The sequence below is a fragment of the Haliotis rufescens genome, unplaced genomic scaffold (genome assembly GCF_023055435.1).
Source record: "Haliotis rufescens isolate VD_foot unplaced genomic scaffold, xgHalRufe1.0.p SCAF_9, whole genome shotgun sequence".
In the NCBI taxonomy this organism is placed as follows: Eukaryota; Metazoa; Mollusca; class Gastropoda; order Lepetellida; family Haliotidae; genus Haliotis; species Haliotis rufescens.
Window position 1 is genome coordinate 21725529 of NW_025964383.1, and position 16805 is coordinate 21742333.

Sequence of the window (16805 nt, forward strand, 5' to 3'; positions counted from 1 at the left end):
TTGACCACCAATTTTACGCCCAATGGAATATGTTTCCGGCGGATGGTTCAATTGTACGCACGCACGCACGCACGCACGCATACACGTCCCATTATAATGTCAAACCCCATTTCACCGCACCTCCCTAGTCTCGTATATTATTGATGTTATTCATATCCTTCTGTATAGAGACCACATGTCACGTACAGAATTAACCAATTAAATTGAACTGAATTAAACTGAAGACCGCATCTGTCGACAGAACATTGATCACATATCAATACCATTGAATACCTAATTCATAACAATACACACGACCGAACCTCGAGGGAATACAGACTTTTCTCCTGAATGAGTTCTGGAGCACCATGTAAGCTTTGTTGTTGTCTGACTTAACAAAGCTGAAGTATAATTCTACTTGCCATGATATATATTTTGAAACAACATTTACTCGTAACCCCCTTCTTGTCATCCATAGACTACACTAACCATGCTAGGAGCAAGACCACGAGCAAGGCGATCCAAGGACAGTGAAAATGGTTACCAGTCACAATGGGATGGCGTGCTGCCTGTACCCAAACTCAGCTTCTCGGTGGCATCTGTCCTCGTCTTCTGTCTGGCGGTACTGTGTTTCGCGAACAGTCGTGATGGGGAGTTCGTGTTTGACGACTTGTGGGCCATCATCAACAACCGAGATGTATTACCCGAAACTTCACTCACCGCCGTATTTGCTCATGATTTCTGGGGACAGGTGTTGGATGAGAAAAGTCACAAGTCCTACAGACCACTTACTGTGATGACCTACAGGTATTGTATGTAACTAAACTGAACACAAAAAAGTTAGGAATCATGAATATATTTGGGTGGCTATTGTTTTCTAATGAAATCATAGCACACAATTTCATATTTCACATTACAAAATAATTCATGATTCCTAATGCTTTTGTTTTTATTTGTATATTAACGACTATTCATAGAACAAGGCTGTTTTCTGTTTTGCTCTCATTGTTGATTCTCTGTATGTTGATTCCAGTTGTAATGGGCAGTTTGAAAACATCAATAATTCTAACACTTGAACATGCGGGGTTTTCTACTTATCTTGTGAATGATACTCTCCAGGTGGAACTATGCCTGGGCAGGTGGCCTTCATCCTCGGGGCTTCCACGTTGTCAACATCGTCCTGCACGGCTTGGTGTCGGTCATCTTCCTGGCAGTCTTCTCTGTCCTCATGTCTGGTTACCAGGTGGACCAGGAATCTGCCAGACCGGTGTTTGCCTCGCCCCGAGCTTCTCTCCTGTGTGCTGTGTTGTTTGCTGTGCATCCCATTCACACTGAGAGTGTAAGTGAATAGTATTCCAGATTTCCACAGATGATTGTTGTTCTTTCATGTGACTGCCTGTACAGTTTTCTAAATGGTTAATGCGCTTATTCTTATTATGCACGTTACAACAACCAGATGGGGCGGTCGGGTAGCCTTGTGGTTAAAGCGTTCGCTCGTCACGCCGAAGACCAGGGTTCGATTCCCGACATGGGTACAATGTGTGAAGCCCAATTCTGGTGTCCCCCGCCGTGATATTGCTGGAATATTGCTAAAAGCGGCGTAAAACCATACTCACTCACTACAACAACCAGACCATCAACTGGGGCTACAGTCAAATAGGTTTATAATCACATTAAACCACAATAATGAGAGTTTAACATTTGACGTTCTTGTAATGATTGCAGTATGATGTACAATAGGATCAGAGAAGATGTGGTCAGAACCATCAGCACACATATATAGAGACAATACTCGGGAAATTCATAGTTTATCATGGTTAACACATCAGATGTCCTTGTTGTTGCAATGATACTGATTGCAGGGGGCGGTAGGGTAGTTTAGTGCTTACAGCGTTGGCTCGTCAAAGACCGGGCTCGATTTTCCACATGGGTACAATGTATGAAGCCAAATTCTAGTGTCCCCAGTCTCCATATTGTTGAAATATTTTTGAAAGAGGTGTCAAATACTCCCACTCTCTTATTTCTGAGGTATTGTGTTGGGCTGACCATCTGTGCTTTGACTGCGGCGTAAATAACATTCACTTCACTTCCGTAAGGCCGTAAATCACTTAATGTAATACATTAAGTGGTCTTGACCTTGCTGTGTTGCAGGTTGCTGGGGTCGTGGGTCGGGCTGACCTGCTCTGTGCCTTGACCTTCCTTCTATCATTCCTCCTGTATGCCAGGGCCTGCCTCTCGCGTAAGCTGTGATGCTCTGCAGTGCACATATATCATATGGATATGTTTCTCAATTATCTTTTATCATTATCAGTAGTAGTACAATGTAGTTGTATTAGTAGTAGTAGAAATAGTAGTAGTAGTAGTAGTAGTAGTAGTAGTAGATGAGGTGAGGTGAAATTGGGTTTAACGTCGCGTCCAAGATTATTGCACTTAAATAGCGACGTGCATGCACGTGTGGCTGCTTGTACTAGTCCGGACTGATGCCGATTTATAGTGCTAGCCAACTGAGATACCATGTCACACTTGACTACACATGGATACCTCACTCAGACACAGTATACTGACTCCGAGCCGACCAGTCCTTGTTTTAGCCCCTAAATGCCGAGCGCCAGACGGGGTAACAACAAGTACCATCTTTTAACGTCTTTTGGTATGACGCGGCCGGGGATCGAACCCCGGACCTTCCGCTCTCTCGGCGGACGCTCTACCTCTAGACCACGGAGGCGGTCAGTAGTTATCTGTAGCAGTAGTAGTAGTAGTAGTAGTAGTAGTAGTAGTAGTAGTAGTAGAAAAACTCACACAACCACCTGAACATATTCGACTGAAACTCAGCCACCACACTTCTGTTTTTAGATATTGCTGACGATTTCGCCTGTATACTGTTTGCGGATTTCTTTCAGAAAATAATCATGGTTTGTCGATGGGAATATATATGTAAAAAAAGAAAGAAAAAGTAAAACCTTTCCGATAATTGTTTCGTTCGCTGAAATGTTGTCTGAATCTGTTGCCCTGCGTACTGTGCTCGTTAAGTTTGTCTCGTCCGTCTTGCACCGCAAAGTATTGTATGCAAATGTTAGTGTGGTGGTAAACAAGTGAGCTTGCATTCAGCACAAGACAATATTTTGTTTTCCGGGTTTAATTCTTTTCACTTTAAGATCGGCAGAATCCTTAAGCAAATTGCAAAAAATGTCTGACATTTATTGGTATCGCATCTGCATTCAAACATTTATAGTCAATACACAACAGCTTAGAGTCTAACTAATTTCTTCATATTAAGTACTCTGAACGCATTACGATTTATACAAAACCATAGTCAAGTATAAATATGAGTGAAACGTTTTGTCTGTTCTTTTCAGCTTCATCCATAGTCGGTTACCGTCCCGAGTCCTTCTCCCTTGTGTCTCTACTGGCCAGTATGTGTCTGTGTGTCGTGTCCACCTTCTGTAAGGAGCAGGGCATCACTGTTATAGTAAGTGTATTCAGTGTTTCATCCCTGGTGAGTTACCGTCCCGAGTCCTTCTCCCTGGTGTCTCTACTGGCCAGTATGTGTCTGTGTGTCGTGTCCACCTTCTGTAAGGAGCAGAGCATCACTGTTATAGTAAGTGTATTCAGTGTTTCATCCCTGGTGAGTTACCGTCCCGAGTCCTTCTCCCTGGTCTGTACTGGCCAGTATGTGTCTGTGTGTCGTGTCCACCTTCTGTAAGGAGCAGGACATCACTGCCATAGTAAGTGTAGTCAGTGTTTAGTGTGTGTGTGTGTGTGTGTGTGTGTGTGTGTGTGTGTGTGTGTGTGTGTGTGTGTGTGTGTGTGTGTGTGTGTGTGTGTGTGTGTGTGTGTGTGTGTGTGTGTGTGTGTGTGTGTGTGTGATGTTTGGAGCGTCATTATGTTGATGTGATACATTTAAAGAGCGAACGTGATGAAAGTTGCAAAACTCGATACCGATAGATCTCTACAGCAGCTGTTTAGCCTCAATGACATCTCCTCTTCGTCTGAGAATCGCGGCCAGGTTGAGCATTGATTTGGTCTATAAGAAGAAAAAGATCGTGACAATGAATGATGTTTCAGGACATTATAAGGTGAGGGGAAATTTGGCTCAACGTTGCGTCCAAGATTATTGCACTTATATAGCGACATGCATGCACGTGTGTGTGTGTGTCTGTGTGTATCGGTGTGTCTGTGTGTGTGTGTGTGTCGGTGTGTGTGTCTGTGTGTGTGTCGGTGTGTGTGTCTGTGTGTGTGTGTGTGTGTGTGTCTGTGTGTGTGTGTGTGTCTGTGTGTCTGTGTGTGTCGATGTGTCTGTGTGTGTATGTCTGTGTGTGTGTATCGGTGTGTCTGTGTGTGTGTGTCTGTGTGTGTCGGTGTGTGTGTCTGTGTGTGTGTGTCTGTGTGTCTGTATGTGTGTGTGTCTGTGTGTGTGTGTGTCTGTGTGTCTGTCTGTGTCTGTGTGTGTCGGTGTGTGTGTGTGGGTCTGTGTGTGTGTCTGTGTGTGTGTGTGTCTGTGTGTGTCTGTGTGTGTGTCGGTGTGTGTGTGTCTGTGTGTGTGTGTCTGTGTCTCCCCTTCATCTATAGTTCGTGTCTTTGCCCCTATAATAAACAATGTTCAACATTCATCTTTGCGAAGACCAGCCGAACTGTAAACTGTAAACTATGCAATGTAACATATGTTATGTATTTACAGGGTGTCTGCAGTGTGTTTGACATCATCGTTGTGTGTAGGGTGGATCCTTTCCAATGGCTGTCACATAAGCACTACATGTTCAACAAACAGGTTGTCAAGGTAAAATAGAACGACAACATTACCTACAATATTGTGGAATATTTGATAAGCTTTGTTTGTTTGTTGTTTAACGGCGCAATATTCCAGCTATATGACGGCAGTCTGTAAATATTTCATTCTCGACCAGACAATCCAGACAATACTATTATGACCAACGACCCACAACGTTCGCAATCACTGATTCTGACCACCCAATCCATTCGGTCGCCTCCTTCGACCAACAGAGGTTGTGGGGACCTATCCTAACCCGTCATTTCTAAGAGGGAAAGTACAAGTGCGCCAGAATATTGTCATCAATAATAATTTAAGTTTTAAGATTGGAGTGAGTGAGTGAGTGAATAAGTTGGGTTTAACAGTATTCCAGTTTTATCACAGCGTGTCAGCTTGTAAGGAAAACCCAAAGTCTCAGACGTTTACCATTTTGGTGAAACCCGCAAGCACGGGTATGGTGCTGACAAACCTGGAAACATAATCGGGGCGAACAGGGAATCGAACCCACAAGCAAAGGTGTCGTTATAATAAACATGTTACACAGATGCACCATTTGATATTTTTCACTGGTTTGTTATGTTGAAATAAATGCGAGTATCAGGGTGAGTACATATTTTTGGTAGCGTGATGATCAACGGTGTATTTGAGGAAATACTGATTTGAGTTTCTTTTACCGCGAACTAATATTCAATCACTGAATTATTACTTCTTTACGAAAGGGAAGTCGAGACGACCGCATTGACACTTACCAATTGAAAGGAGAGATATAATATAAAAACATACATTTTCTACTGCAAGTACACGTAGATCTAGTAAGACTTTGTTAAAAGTATTGTAAGGCTACATGATTGATCAGAACATGGTCTCCAGGAGCGCTCCGATATTTCCACTTCAGGCACGCTTGCAACCATGGATGAGGAGTCTCATCAAGCGTCACCTCATCCTCCTCCTGGCCGGCGTGTCTCTCCTCATCACTCGAATATGGATCATGGGATCTACAACACCCATATTCTCAGATGGTGACAATCCGCACTCTTTAGTAAATGGAAGTGTATTGAAAGTGAGTATGGCAAGCTAGTAGATTTATGCTGATATGTAGTGAGTGAGTTGGGTTTAACGCCGCTTTTAACAGTATTACAGTTATATCACGGCGTGTCAGCTTAATGTGGGTGGAAAGCCCGAAGTGATGCAGGTCTTACACGTTTACCACTTCGGTGAAACCCTAGAGCACGGGTATGGTGCTGACAAACCTAGAAACATAATTGGGCCGACCCGGATTCGAACCAATAATCATAGGTTTCTGGAATGCCTGAGGGACACAACTCTGCGCAGCGAATCGCGGTACCTTAGACGACTGTGCCCCATGCTGATATATAACAGTGAACGTCTAACCATATGTCTTTGGAAACTCAAATGTTAAAAATATACCCTGCTAGTTATTGAAAACCTGAAATTCTGCCCAAAACAACGTAAAACCCAACTTTCGCTCTTAATTGTGTAGTTACATACTTGGAGGCTCATTTATCACACATCATTTGTTTGTTGGGTGTGTTGGAAAACCATGTTTTGCTCCTCCTTGCAGACATAAACATGGTATGTCTTGAAACGTTTCTATCTCAAACCAAAAATCCCATGCCCCAAGAATAGTAAATGGGTAGTCCCCATAACATAGACATGCAATAAACGCAGGGCCACAGTGTCTTCAACAACATCCTGTTCCACTTAAGGGGGCACGGTCGTCTAAGGCGCCGCAATTCGCTTTGCAGAGTTGCGTCCCTTGGGCACGCCAGAAACCTATGATTGTGGGTTCGAATCCCGGTCCGCCCCGATTATGTTTCTAGGTTTGTCAGCACCATACCCGTGCTCGTGGGTTTCACCGAAGTGGGAAACGTCTAAGACCTGCATCACTTCGGGCTTTCCTCCCACATTAAGCTGACATGCCGTGATATAACTGGAAAACTGTTCAAAGCTGCGTTAAACCAAACTGACTCACTCACTTTTACACTTATGTTCATAGGTCTTGAACTACAACTATCTCTATGCAATGAACACTTGGATCCTTTTAAACCCGTGGTGGCTGTGTTTTGATTGGTCGATGGGCTGTATACCTGTCATCACCTCATTGGCTGATCCCAGAATACTGGCAGACCTATCTCTCTGGGCTGTCTTTGGTGTGTTACTATTCCATTGTTGGAATGGTGATCTCAACAGTATCCGCCGGTGAGATGTTTTAATTGACTTTGGGGTTGAAGGGTATGTTCGAAACAGACTGTTGTTTTTGTCGCTGTTTTAAGGCATGCAATAGTTTTGACAGTGTTTTTCAAGACATTCAATGAACGTATTTCTTTTGAATCTATATAGATCTTTATTCCTAAAGAATGTAGACATCCGGTCCAGGTTCATACAGGTCGTCAGTCTGTATATAATAAATATAACAATATATATATTCAGTCAACATGGATCTTTCTAAAGCCATTTTCATGGTAAATATACATAGCCAGGTGTCTAAGATCATTCGTATCCTGACCGCCTCCGTGGTCTAGTAGTAGAGTGTCCGCCTGGAGGGCGGAAGGTCCTGTGTTCGATCCCCGGCCGCGTCATGTTAAACTGCGGCATGGTATCTAAGGGGGTAGCACTATAAATCGGCATCAGTCTGGACTAGTTCAAGCAGCATCACACACACACACACACACACGCACGCACGCACGCACGCACGCACGCACGCAAACACACACGCACACATGTCCATGCACGTCGCTTTATAAGTGCAATAATCGTAAACCCCATTTCACCTCACCTCATTCGTATCCGTTGTATTTTTACTAGTAAAGGGTATGATATAAATTCAGTAGGTATGTTTGTTTGTTGTTTAACGCCGCACTCAGCAATATTCTAGCTATATGACGGCGGTCTGTAAATAATCGAGTCTGGATCAGACAATCCAGTAATTGACATCACGAGCATCGAACTACGCAATTAAGATACGATGACATTCATCAACCAAATCAGTGAGCCTGACCACCTGATCCCGGTAAGTCGCCTCTTACGACACAAACCATCAAAATATGGTACTTATCTTCAACGTAACCTTAATTACAAAGCCTTTTATTTCCAGGAATATTTCTTTTGTAAAGTCCAGGACATTATTACTGTTGTATTTTGTGGAAGGTACAGAATATCACCTAAACGCGGTATAAAATTGTAACAATACCATACATGACTGTATAAACAAGCTTTACTACATTTTACCGTTTCTTTCTCTTTAGCATCCTGATAATTTCACTAGCCATGATTGGGATTCCCTTCCTGCCCGCCAGCAACCTGTTTTTCCGTGTGGGCTTCGTGATCGCAGAGAGGATCCTGTACCTGTCCTGTGCTGGCTTCTGTATGTTGGTGGTGCTCGGGGCAAGGCAGATCTGTTTTCACTTCCACTCAACTGCTAAACAGGTAGCTTCTAATATACGTACACGTTATAATATTGCATATTTCAAACTTGAAGTGTGATAACATTTATTGATATACATATTCACATTGATTGATTGATTTATTTTTTTATATAGCCCTAATTAAGTACTAATCACCTCTTGGGGCGGTCGGGTAGCCTAGTGGTTAAAAGCGTTCGCTCGTCACGCCGAAGACCCGGGTTCGATTCCCGACATGGGTACAATGTGTGAAGCCCATTTCTGGTGTCCCCCGCCGTGACATTGCTGGAATATTGCTAAAAGCGGCGTAAAACAATACTCACTCTTCACCTCTTGGCCAAAATAAAGCATAACATATTTGATATATGAAGCAGGGAATATGATAAATATCGACCAAGGTCCCTTCTTTCTCTGTTGTAAAGTTAAACATTGATCCTAATTTCTCTGAACTGACATGATGTTGAATTCAGGTATGTGTAAAATAAATATCTTCATGATTAATTCAGGGGAGCGATGTACTACATTTTTCTGTGCCTTTTGCTTTGCAGAAAAATACAACTGTGTATGTGTATTCACCTTCCAGTGCCTTTGTCTGTATTACAGATAGTTACAGCTGGCTTCACGTTCCTCATAGTTATATTTGCTCTTCGGTCAATACAGGTAGGTGAACATTTATAATAATTGTCAGAATCATTTGACCGTGTGCTCGAATTAATCATTTTCTTGGTTATGATTCCTGGTTTGTTCGCATCATATCCATGGTTTCACCAAAACCCAGAGTCATCCATTACTTGGGATTTTCTTCCAACATAAACCTGACGTTTAAAGTTAAAAGTGGCGTTTAACCTAACTCACTCACATATAATTACATGAACATCCTACCCAACACAATTCCTACCCATCCAGCTACTAAGTGTCACTATCGAACTACAGATCCACTGTGACTGTCTCATCCCAATCAGACTACCTACAGCTTGACAATTCAGTTAACCATACAGTTAACCATTCCACATCCATCAAAATCACCGACCTCATTTGTCTTAGCAATCTTGTTAACCAAGTTCATCGTGGGTCTACATGTAATTTCCTATCACCGCCCCTGACTTTCCTTCCATCCTACCTCCATGTACCTCCCACGCCCTCACTGTACATGGATCATGGGTCATATTCACCTTCTCCAGTCTCCTTCATTATCCACCTCCTCCTAGCTTCACCGTTACTCACCCATCACTGACATCCTTTTCTATCCATGAACTTACTATGAAATAACTTGGCCCACCCTACCTCTCACACCATCTATCAACCCCAACTTTCCCCTCTATCTGTTAATCCCCTTCTTATCAACTCAACCATCCCCTTTCGTTTCTCTCCCTAACAATCTATTCTAACCTCCCTCCATATGAAATCAACCACCCCTATTCTCTCCATTGACACCTATCCCAACCTCCCTAATTATCAAAACACACAACCCTTTCTCTCTTCCTCGACACCTATCCCAAACCCCAACCCTATCAAAATACACAACCCGTTCTCTCTTCCTCGACACCTATCCAACCCCCTCCCTATCAAAACACACAATCTTTTCCTTATTTTCTGTCATTTGATTTATTAACTGTAAATAAGCATACATGTAAATCTATGGGAGAGGGCGTTCTAAGTTGTGATAACTTGTGCCCAATCCTTTTCATGAGAATAAAATATGTTTAAACAAAACTAATCTTTTCTCTCTTCCTCGTCTTGGTTGAGCGTCCGCCCGGGGAGCGGAAGGTCCGGGGTTCGTTCCCCGACCGCGTCATACCAAAAGACGTTAAAAGATGGTACTAATACAATGGAGCTAAAACAAGGAATTAGTATACTGTGTCTGAGTGGGGTATTCATGTTAAACTGCGGCATGGTATCCCAGTGAGCTAGCACTCTAAATCGGCATCAGTCCGGACTAGTACAAGCAGCCACACTCACACGTGCATGCATATATAAGTGACATAATCTTGGACGTTAAACCCAATTTCACCTCACCTCACCTCACCTCACCTCACCTCACCTCACCTCACCTCACCTCACCCTATCAAAACATCCAAACTTGTCTCTCTTCCTAGACACCTATCCCATACTCACTCCCTATCCAACCCTTTCTCTCTTCGTCAACATTTGTATCAACCTCCCTCTTTATCAAAACATCCAACCTTTTCTCTCTTCCTGGACACCTATTCCAAACTCACTCCCTATCCAATCCTTTCTCTCTTCGTCAACATTTGTATCAACCGCCCTCTTTATCAAAACATCCAATCCTTTACCACCCTAACCTATCCCCATCGCCCTCCTTATGAAAACACACAACTCAGTCTCTGGTCATATATCCCCCCCCCCCCCCCTACCCCCCAACCACCCCACCCCCTCCAAAACACCTGTATGTGCCTCCACCCACACTTCTTATTCTAATTACCTTCTTTTGTTTTTCCCCGTTCACTTCCCTCTACGGGTGAATAAAATCATGATGATATGATCAAGGTTTCAATATCTCGTGGTCTTTAGTTTAGGATAAAATGTTCCATCAGGCTGCTATATTTCCAGAGAAACAACGACTGGAGATCTCGCATTGCATTGTTCACATCAGGCGATAAAGTATGCCCAGAGAATGCAAAGGTAGGCTTGACAGTTTTGTCTGACGACTTTCGTATTACATACGACTGACCATCTTCGTTTCCCTTTGTTCACATTGTTAGAAAACAGATATAGATTTGGAAGGAATAACCGTTGCATATTCTGTTGACTGATGGATTAATGGATTTGATTCAGTGCACATTATTTTTTAAATAATTATTTTCTGGGATACATTTATCCATTTATACATAATACATTGTATTTCTTCTATATTTCAGAAAGCAGTTATTTGATGAAAGAAATTCTTATTCACATGAATATAAGTCTAATTTAATTTTCCAATGGTCTATGGGTGGTACGTCTACGATAATTTAGGCTGTCAGCATTATTTATCTGAAATACCTTTCAAAGCTGCCTTAAACCCAACTGAATGGTTCCACTAGTCACCAACAGTTTCACTTGCAAAGCTGAAACATTTGCAATAATCATGAAACTTTTCATCGTAAAGTGTACTTTGTTTTCCATAAATTTCAATTTGCTTTCATGATGCAATTATGTAGTTTTAAATATGGCACATTGGTTTTTTTATTATAGATTCAATTTGGACTCGGCGGCTATCATGAAGCAATCAACAATACAGACTATGCCATGATGAAATACAGGCGAGCCATCGAGTATGTACCGAATATTTAAGCTGGTTAAAAGAAACGCAGAGAAAACATCGGATGTTCATTAACATCACGTGTTTTGTTTTATGCCTTTGTATGATCAATGTATGAGAGACATAGTGTGTGTCCCCGGCCGCGTCATACCAAAAGACGTTAAAAGATGGTACTTGTTGTTACCCTGTCTGACGCTCGGCATTAAGGGGCTAAAACAAGGACTGGTCGGCTCGGAGATAGTATCCAGTGTCTGAGTAAGGGTATCCATGTTAAACTGCGGCACGCACGCGCGCACACACGCACACACGCACACACACACACACACACACACACACACACACACACACACACACACACACACACACGTGCATGCATGTCGCTATATAAGTGCAATAATCTTGGACGCGACGTTGAACCAAATTTCCCCTCACCTTATAATGTCCTGAAACATTATTCATTGTCACGATCTCGTTCTCCTAACAGACTGAATCCCATCGATGCCAAATCAATGCTCAACCTGGCCGTGATTCTCAGACGAAGAGGAGATGTCATTGAGGCTAAACAGCTGCTGGAGAGATCTATCAGTATCAAGTATTGCAATTTTTATCACGTTCTCTCTTTAAACGTATTACATCAACATCATGACATCACTGTACATCATTAATATCAGTTTGTCAGTAAGCAGACATTCATCATGAGGAGACGATTGAAACTCTTTTCTAAATGTTAGCATTTTGCCACACTCTCCTAACCAGAGTTCCATGCGGCCGGCAGCTAGCCAGCATAGTACCTCTGCCACAGGTTTAGCGCCATGTGACGATTCGTCACATCTTTCACAGTCCATTCAAGATATTGAATACGCTTTTCATCCGTTTCATGTTTGACAAGTCTACACATTTTCATAAACAAATGTCAAAGAATGGTTACGGTTCAGTAAGAAAGAATCCTAAAACGTGAACATCTACTTGTTTTTGCGTAGTTATCCTTTGTTTGCATTGGTTGTACGTCTCCACGTGCTGTTATCGAAGCCCAACGGAGAGCTAGCGATACGGTCACTTTGATGTATAAATATATATAGTCATGCAACTCACTGTCGCATCTGTAGTTGCATATCTATATAATTATGCAAAACAATATGTAAAGCTCCCCCAAATATTTGCATTAGTCCGTTCTATACTGATTTCTGAAAAGCGCATTTGTTTACTAACAAGAGAAAAGTCCGGTCACATGATATTCAAATTAGCCTGTGGCAGTGGTGTTATGCTGAGTCACCACTGCACCGGAGTGTGATTTTACCAATGAAAACAATCCACCAATCACTGTTTAAGTACCTTCACATCCTTGCCGATACCTAAATGTTCACCTTATACGATCACCCTTTATTGACAGTTCGCATAGTGCGGTTGCATGGATGAACCTGGCTGTTGTGCACTCCGAGCTGAACAGGACTGATTTGGCCGAGGCCAACTTTCTTGAGTCTATTCGACAAAACGATACCTACTCAGACTGCTACTTTAACCTAGGTAATCTGGTAAGTATTTGCATGATATACTCTGAGTGATAGCCCTAAATCAATCATATTAACATATTCAATACAGTGAAGCATTATCAGACAAGTACAGCATGTCACTGATTGTAGACACTGCTGCCCGTTCTTCAGCATACGTCTCTGTAAAGTCATGATGTTTTAACTGTATAACTACTCCTTATAACTTAATTATATATTTGTTCATGCTTTACGTTCTCAATCACAAATGTTGATGATCATCAGAGTGTGTGAGTATGGTTTTACGCCGCTTTTAGCAATATTCCAGCAATATCACGGCGGGGGACACCAGAAATGGGCTTCACACATTATACCCATGTCGGGATTCGAACCCGAATTCGGGGTGAAGGGGGAACGCTTTAACCACTAGGCTACCCGACCGCCCCGGATAATCATCAGAGATTTAATCCAGATAGACTCCTTTTTAAAATCCTTTTTTAAGTGTTATTCATTCCGTTCTTTTCGTGAATACATGCATACACACCTCTGCACATGATGTTACGTCACTCAGCAAAAAACCGCAATAATGTTGATGTTTAAGATTGAGAACAATCCTCTAAGGTTATAAGTAAAATTCGTAATACTTCAAGGGTGATGTCGGTTGTATTCCGTTTTCTGTTCGAAAGATTATTGTCGTACACAATTGCTACCACCATTAGACTCGTGAAGATCCGGGGTAGAATAGGTCTTCACCAACCCATGCTTGCCGTAAAAGGCGTCTCTGCTTGTCGTAAGAGGCGACTAACGGGATCGGGTGGTCAGGCTCGCTGACATGGTTGATGCATGTCATTGATCCCAATTGCGTGGGTCGATGCTCATGATGTCAATCACTGGATTGTCTGGTCCAGACTCGATTATTTACAGACCGCCGTCATATAGCTGGAATATTGCTGAGGGCGGCGTCATAAAACAAACAAAGAAATAACGCTACGGCCATTGTCATTGCCAAACTCATTTCACATCACACTTTCCTTTTCTCTTTTCCTTGAAAGGGCATTTCTCCGCACCGAAGACATTCATAACTGGTTGAACGCTTATGTATATTTCTAATAGCCGTTGCACCTATAGTTTTTATCGTAAAAGTACACTTGTCGATAATTTCACACAAAAACATCCACAGAAATATTGTTGCCTTCGTTGTGGTGGTCGTAACATGTGTGTAACATTCTTATCCATGATACACGTAGAATAGTTTATGCTTCTTCTTGTGTTCAAGTCTTGAAAGTATTAACTTAATGGGATTCTTGAGGGTTCCGGGTTAGAACTGGTCTCCAACAAACTATGCTTGCCGTAAGAGGCGATTAAAGGGATCGGGTGGTCAGGCTTGCTGACTTTGTTGATGCATGTCATCGTATCCCAATTGCGTAGATCAATAATCATTGTGTCAATCACTGGATTGTCTGGCCCAGACTCGATTATTTACAAACTGCTGTCATATAGCTGGAATATGCTGAGAGCGGCGTTAAACAACAAATACACAGCTTCAGTACCTTCGTTATGACAGTCGTTACCTTAATGTTTTATTAGTATCGAGACACGGGACGGCCGACAGAGGCGGTCGGTGCGTGGGGGAATGCTACACATATTTACCCCCACTACACGTCAGCCTGGAAAAACTCCATCCTGCTTCTTGATGATCTGGGTAAGACATAAATAACGTGAACACATATTTTTATTTTCATGACTTTATGTGAATGAAAAATCATTTTTAGTTTTAATAAAAACTATGTCTCCCAAGCCAGTCATCCTTTAAGAAATAACCTATTTCGTGTCTCTTAAGTACAGATATCTTTTGAAGCCATACAAATGGTCGCAAATCTAGTATGCTTTCTCTCATTCAGGGAAGTACGACCATGCTATTGAGGTTGGTAAGGAAGCACTGAAGGCACTTCCTCGTGACACAGACCTGATATTCCGCCTGGCCAATATTTACATCCTGGCAGATAAGTACAAGGAGAGTGAGGACCTCTTCCTGGCTGGTATACAGATAGACGAACACAGCGCCCGATTCCATCACAATCTAGGTAATATTGCTTGAGTTTGTTGAAGCATTTTCATGGGGAAATAATTGCACAATATTCTCTGCGCTGAGCTGATGATTTTTAAATGTAACCAGCACCGACTCCTAATAACTTCTCACGCATTTTGAGAGCTCCCCCATGTATGTCTCCATTTTAATTTCGAATTTCATCTCTAGGTGAGTATTGCACGGTTTGATCAGACATATTGTGTTTATAACATTGTTTTACACTTTTTAATATGATTTTATCATAACCTTGAGTTTAACGCATCAATTGATTTCGAGTTTCTTGATGTTATCTGCTGGTATTCGAACATCCTGTTCTTTTGGCTTGTTGGTTAAGTCACTGTTTTTCTCTCTTCCCAGGTGTATTGTATCATCGATGGGGAAGGAATGAGAAAGCCGAAGCAGCCTTCGCGAGAGCAGTTAAACTAAACCCAAATGATGCGACGTACCTTAAAAACCTGCGGTTGATTCAAGCAAAAATTAGGCCTAACGTATAGGCCATACTCAACAAGACCATACCATGTCCACACAACACGAACAGTTAAAACTAGCTGTGATTATGTACCTCACAACTAAGCATGGTCAGTATCATGATGTCATTGATGTCACAAGGCGATGTGCAGAACAGTGTGTTTGTGAAGTATTGGAATAAACTAATCAATAATCAAGATCGTCAATAATGATCGTCAGGATTATGTTTCGGAGTGAGTGAATGAGCTTTCAACAGTATTCCAGTTATATCACGGCGTGTCAGCTAATGTGGGAGGAAAGCCCGAAGTCATGCAAGTCTCAGACCTTTACCACTTTAGTTAAACCCACGAGCACGTGTATGGTGCTGAAAAACCGAAGAACATAATCGGGTTGTACCCGGATTAAAATCCACAATCATAGGTTTCTGGTGTGCCAAAGGGACGCAACTCTGCACAGCGAAGTGCGGCGCCTTATAAACCTTGGCCACCCGTGCCCCATTATGTTTCTGAGGATTGCTAGACCAGGGAAGAATAAATGTGCACATATTTGTCATAATTGGTTCTTCTGTTTAATGCGAGGAACCTCTCTGGTATTAAAGCTAGATTTGGTTCCAGTGAGTAGGTGTGGTTTAATGCTTGGTTTGTCGTGTGAAGACCCTGCAATAATTATAAATACACTGTATTTTATTTTACCACATCGCATGGCAAGATGAAAGGACACAACAACAGGGGATGTTATTACTCGCCTGGAAGTTACAGAGGTACTCTCATGTATTTCCCAATGTTATCGTGGGGAATGGACAAAGCAAGTATCGCACAAAATACATGTATGTATTATACTTGTATATATTCTACAAAGTACTTGTATATGTTCCACAAAGTACTTGTATGTGATCCACAAAGTACTTGTATGTGTTCCACAAAGTACTCGTATGTGTTCCACAAAGTACTTGCATGTGTTCCACAAAGTACTTGTATGTGTTCCACAAAGTACTTGTATATGTTCCACAAAGTACTTGTATATGTTCCATAAAGTACTTGTATATGTTTCACAAAGTACTTGTATGTGTTGCACAAAGTACTCGTATGTGTTTCACAAAGTACTTGTATGTGTTCCTCGAAGTACTTGTATATGTTCCACAGAGTACTTGTATGTGATCCACAAAGTACTTGTATATGTCCCACAAAGTACTTGTATGGGTTCCACAAAGTACTTGTATGTGATCCATAGAGTACGTGTATATGTTCCACAAAGTACTTGTATGTGTTCCACAAAGTACTTGTATGTGTTCCACAAAGTACTTGTATATGTCCCACAAAGTACTCGTATG

The 16805-nt window shown here is 42.0% G+C and overlaps 1 protein-coding gene across 1 annotated transcript; it reads left to right on the forward strand.

Moving 5' to 3' along the window:
- Positions 1-289: 289 nt before the first annotated feature.
- Positions 290-16010, forward strand: LOC124144719 (protein O-mannosyl-transferase TMTC4-like). Its single transcript, XM_048391026.1, has 17 exons — positions 290-349; positions 458-786; positions 1099-1318; positions 2131-2218; positions 3336-3448; positions 4658-4756; positions 5643-5807; positions 6765-6967; positions 8014-8194; positions 8773-8829; positions 10741-10812; positions 11365-11444; positions 11916-12023; positions 12822-12963; positions 14506-14620; positions 14820-15002; positions 15365-16010. Exons 2-17 carry the CDS (start codon positions 470-472, stop codon positions 15499-15501), a joined length of 2280 nt encoding a protein of 759 aa, XP_048246983.1. The 5' UTR covers positions 290-349; positions 458-469; the 3' UTR covers positions 15502-16010.
- The last annotated feature ends 795 nt before the right edge of the window (positions 16011-16805 follow it).

Bases quoted from the DNA above. Each gene is read 5' to 3' on its own strand.
- LOC124144719 (XM_048391026.1), top strand. From the start codon at position 470: ATGCTAGGAGCAAGACCACGAGCAAGGCGATCCAAGGACAGTGAAAAT. The intron at 10,813-11,364 runs GTAGGCTTGACA...TTTTTATTATAG, and splicing joins TATGCCCAGAGAATGCAAAG to ATTCAATTTGGACTCGGCGG. The intron at 12,964-14,505 runs GTAAGTATTTGC...ATGTTTTATTAG, and splicing joins ACTTTAACCTAGGTAATCTG to TATCGAGACACGGGACGGCC.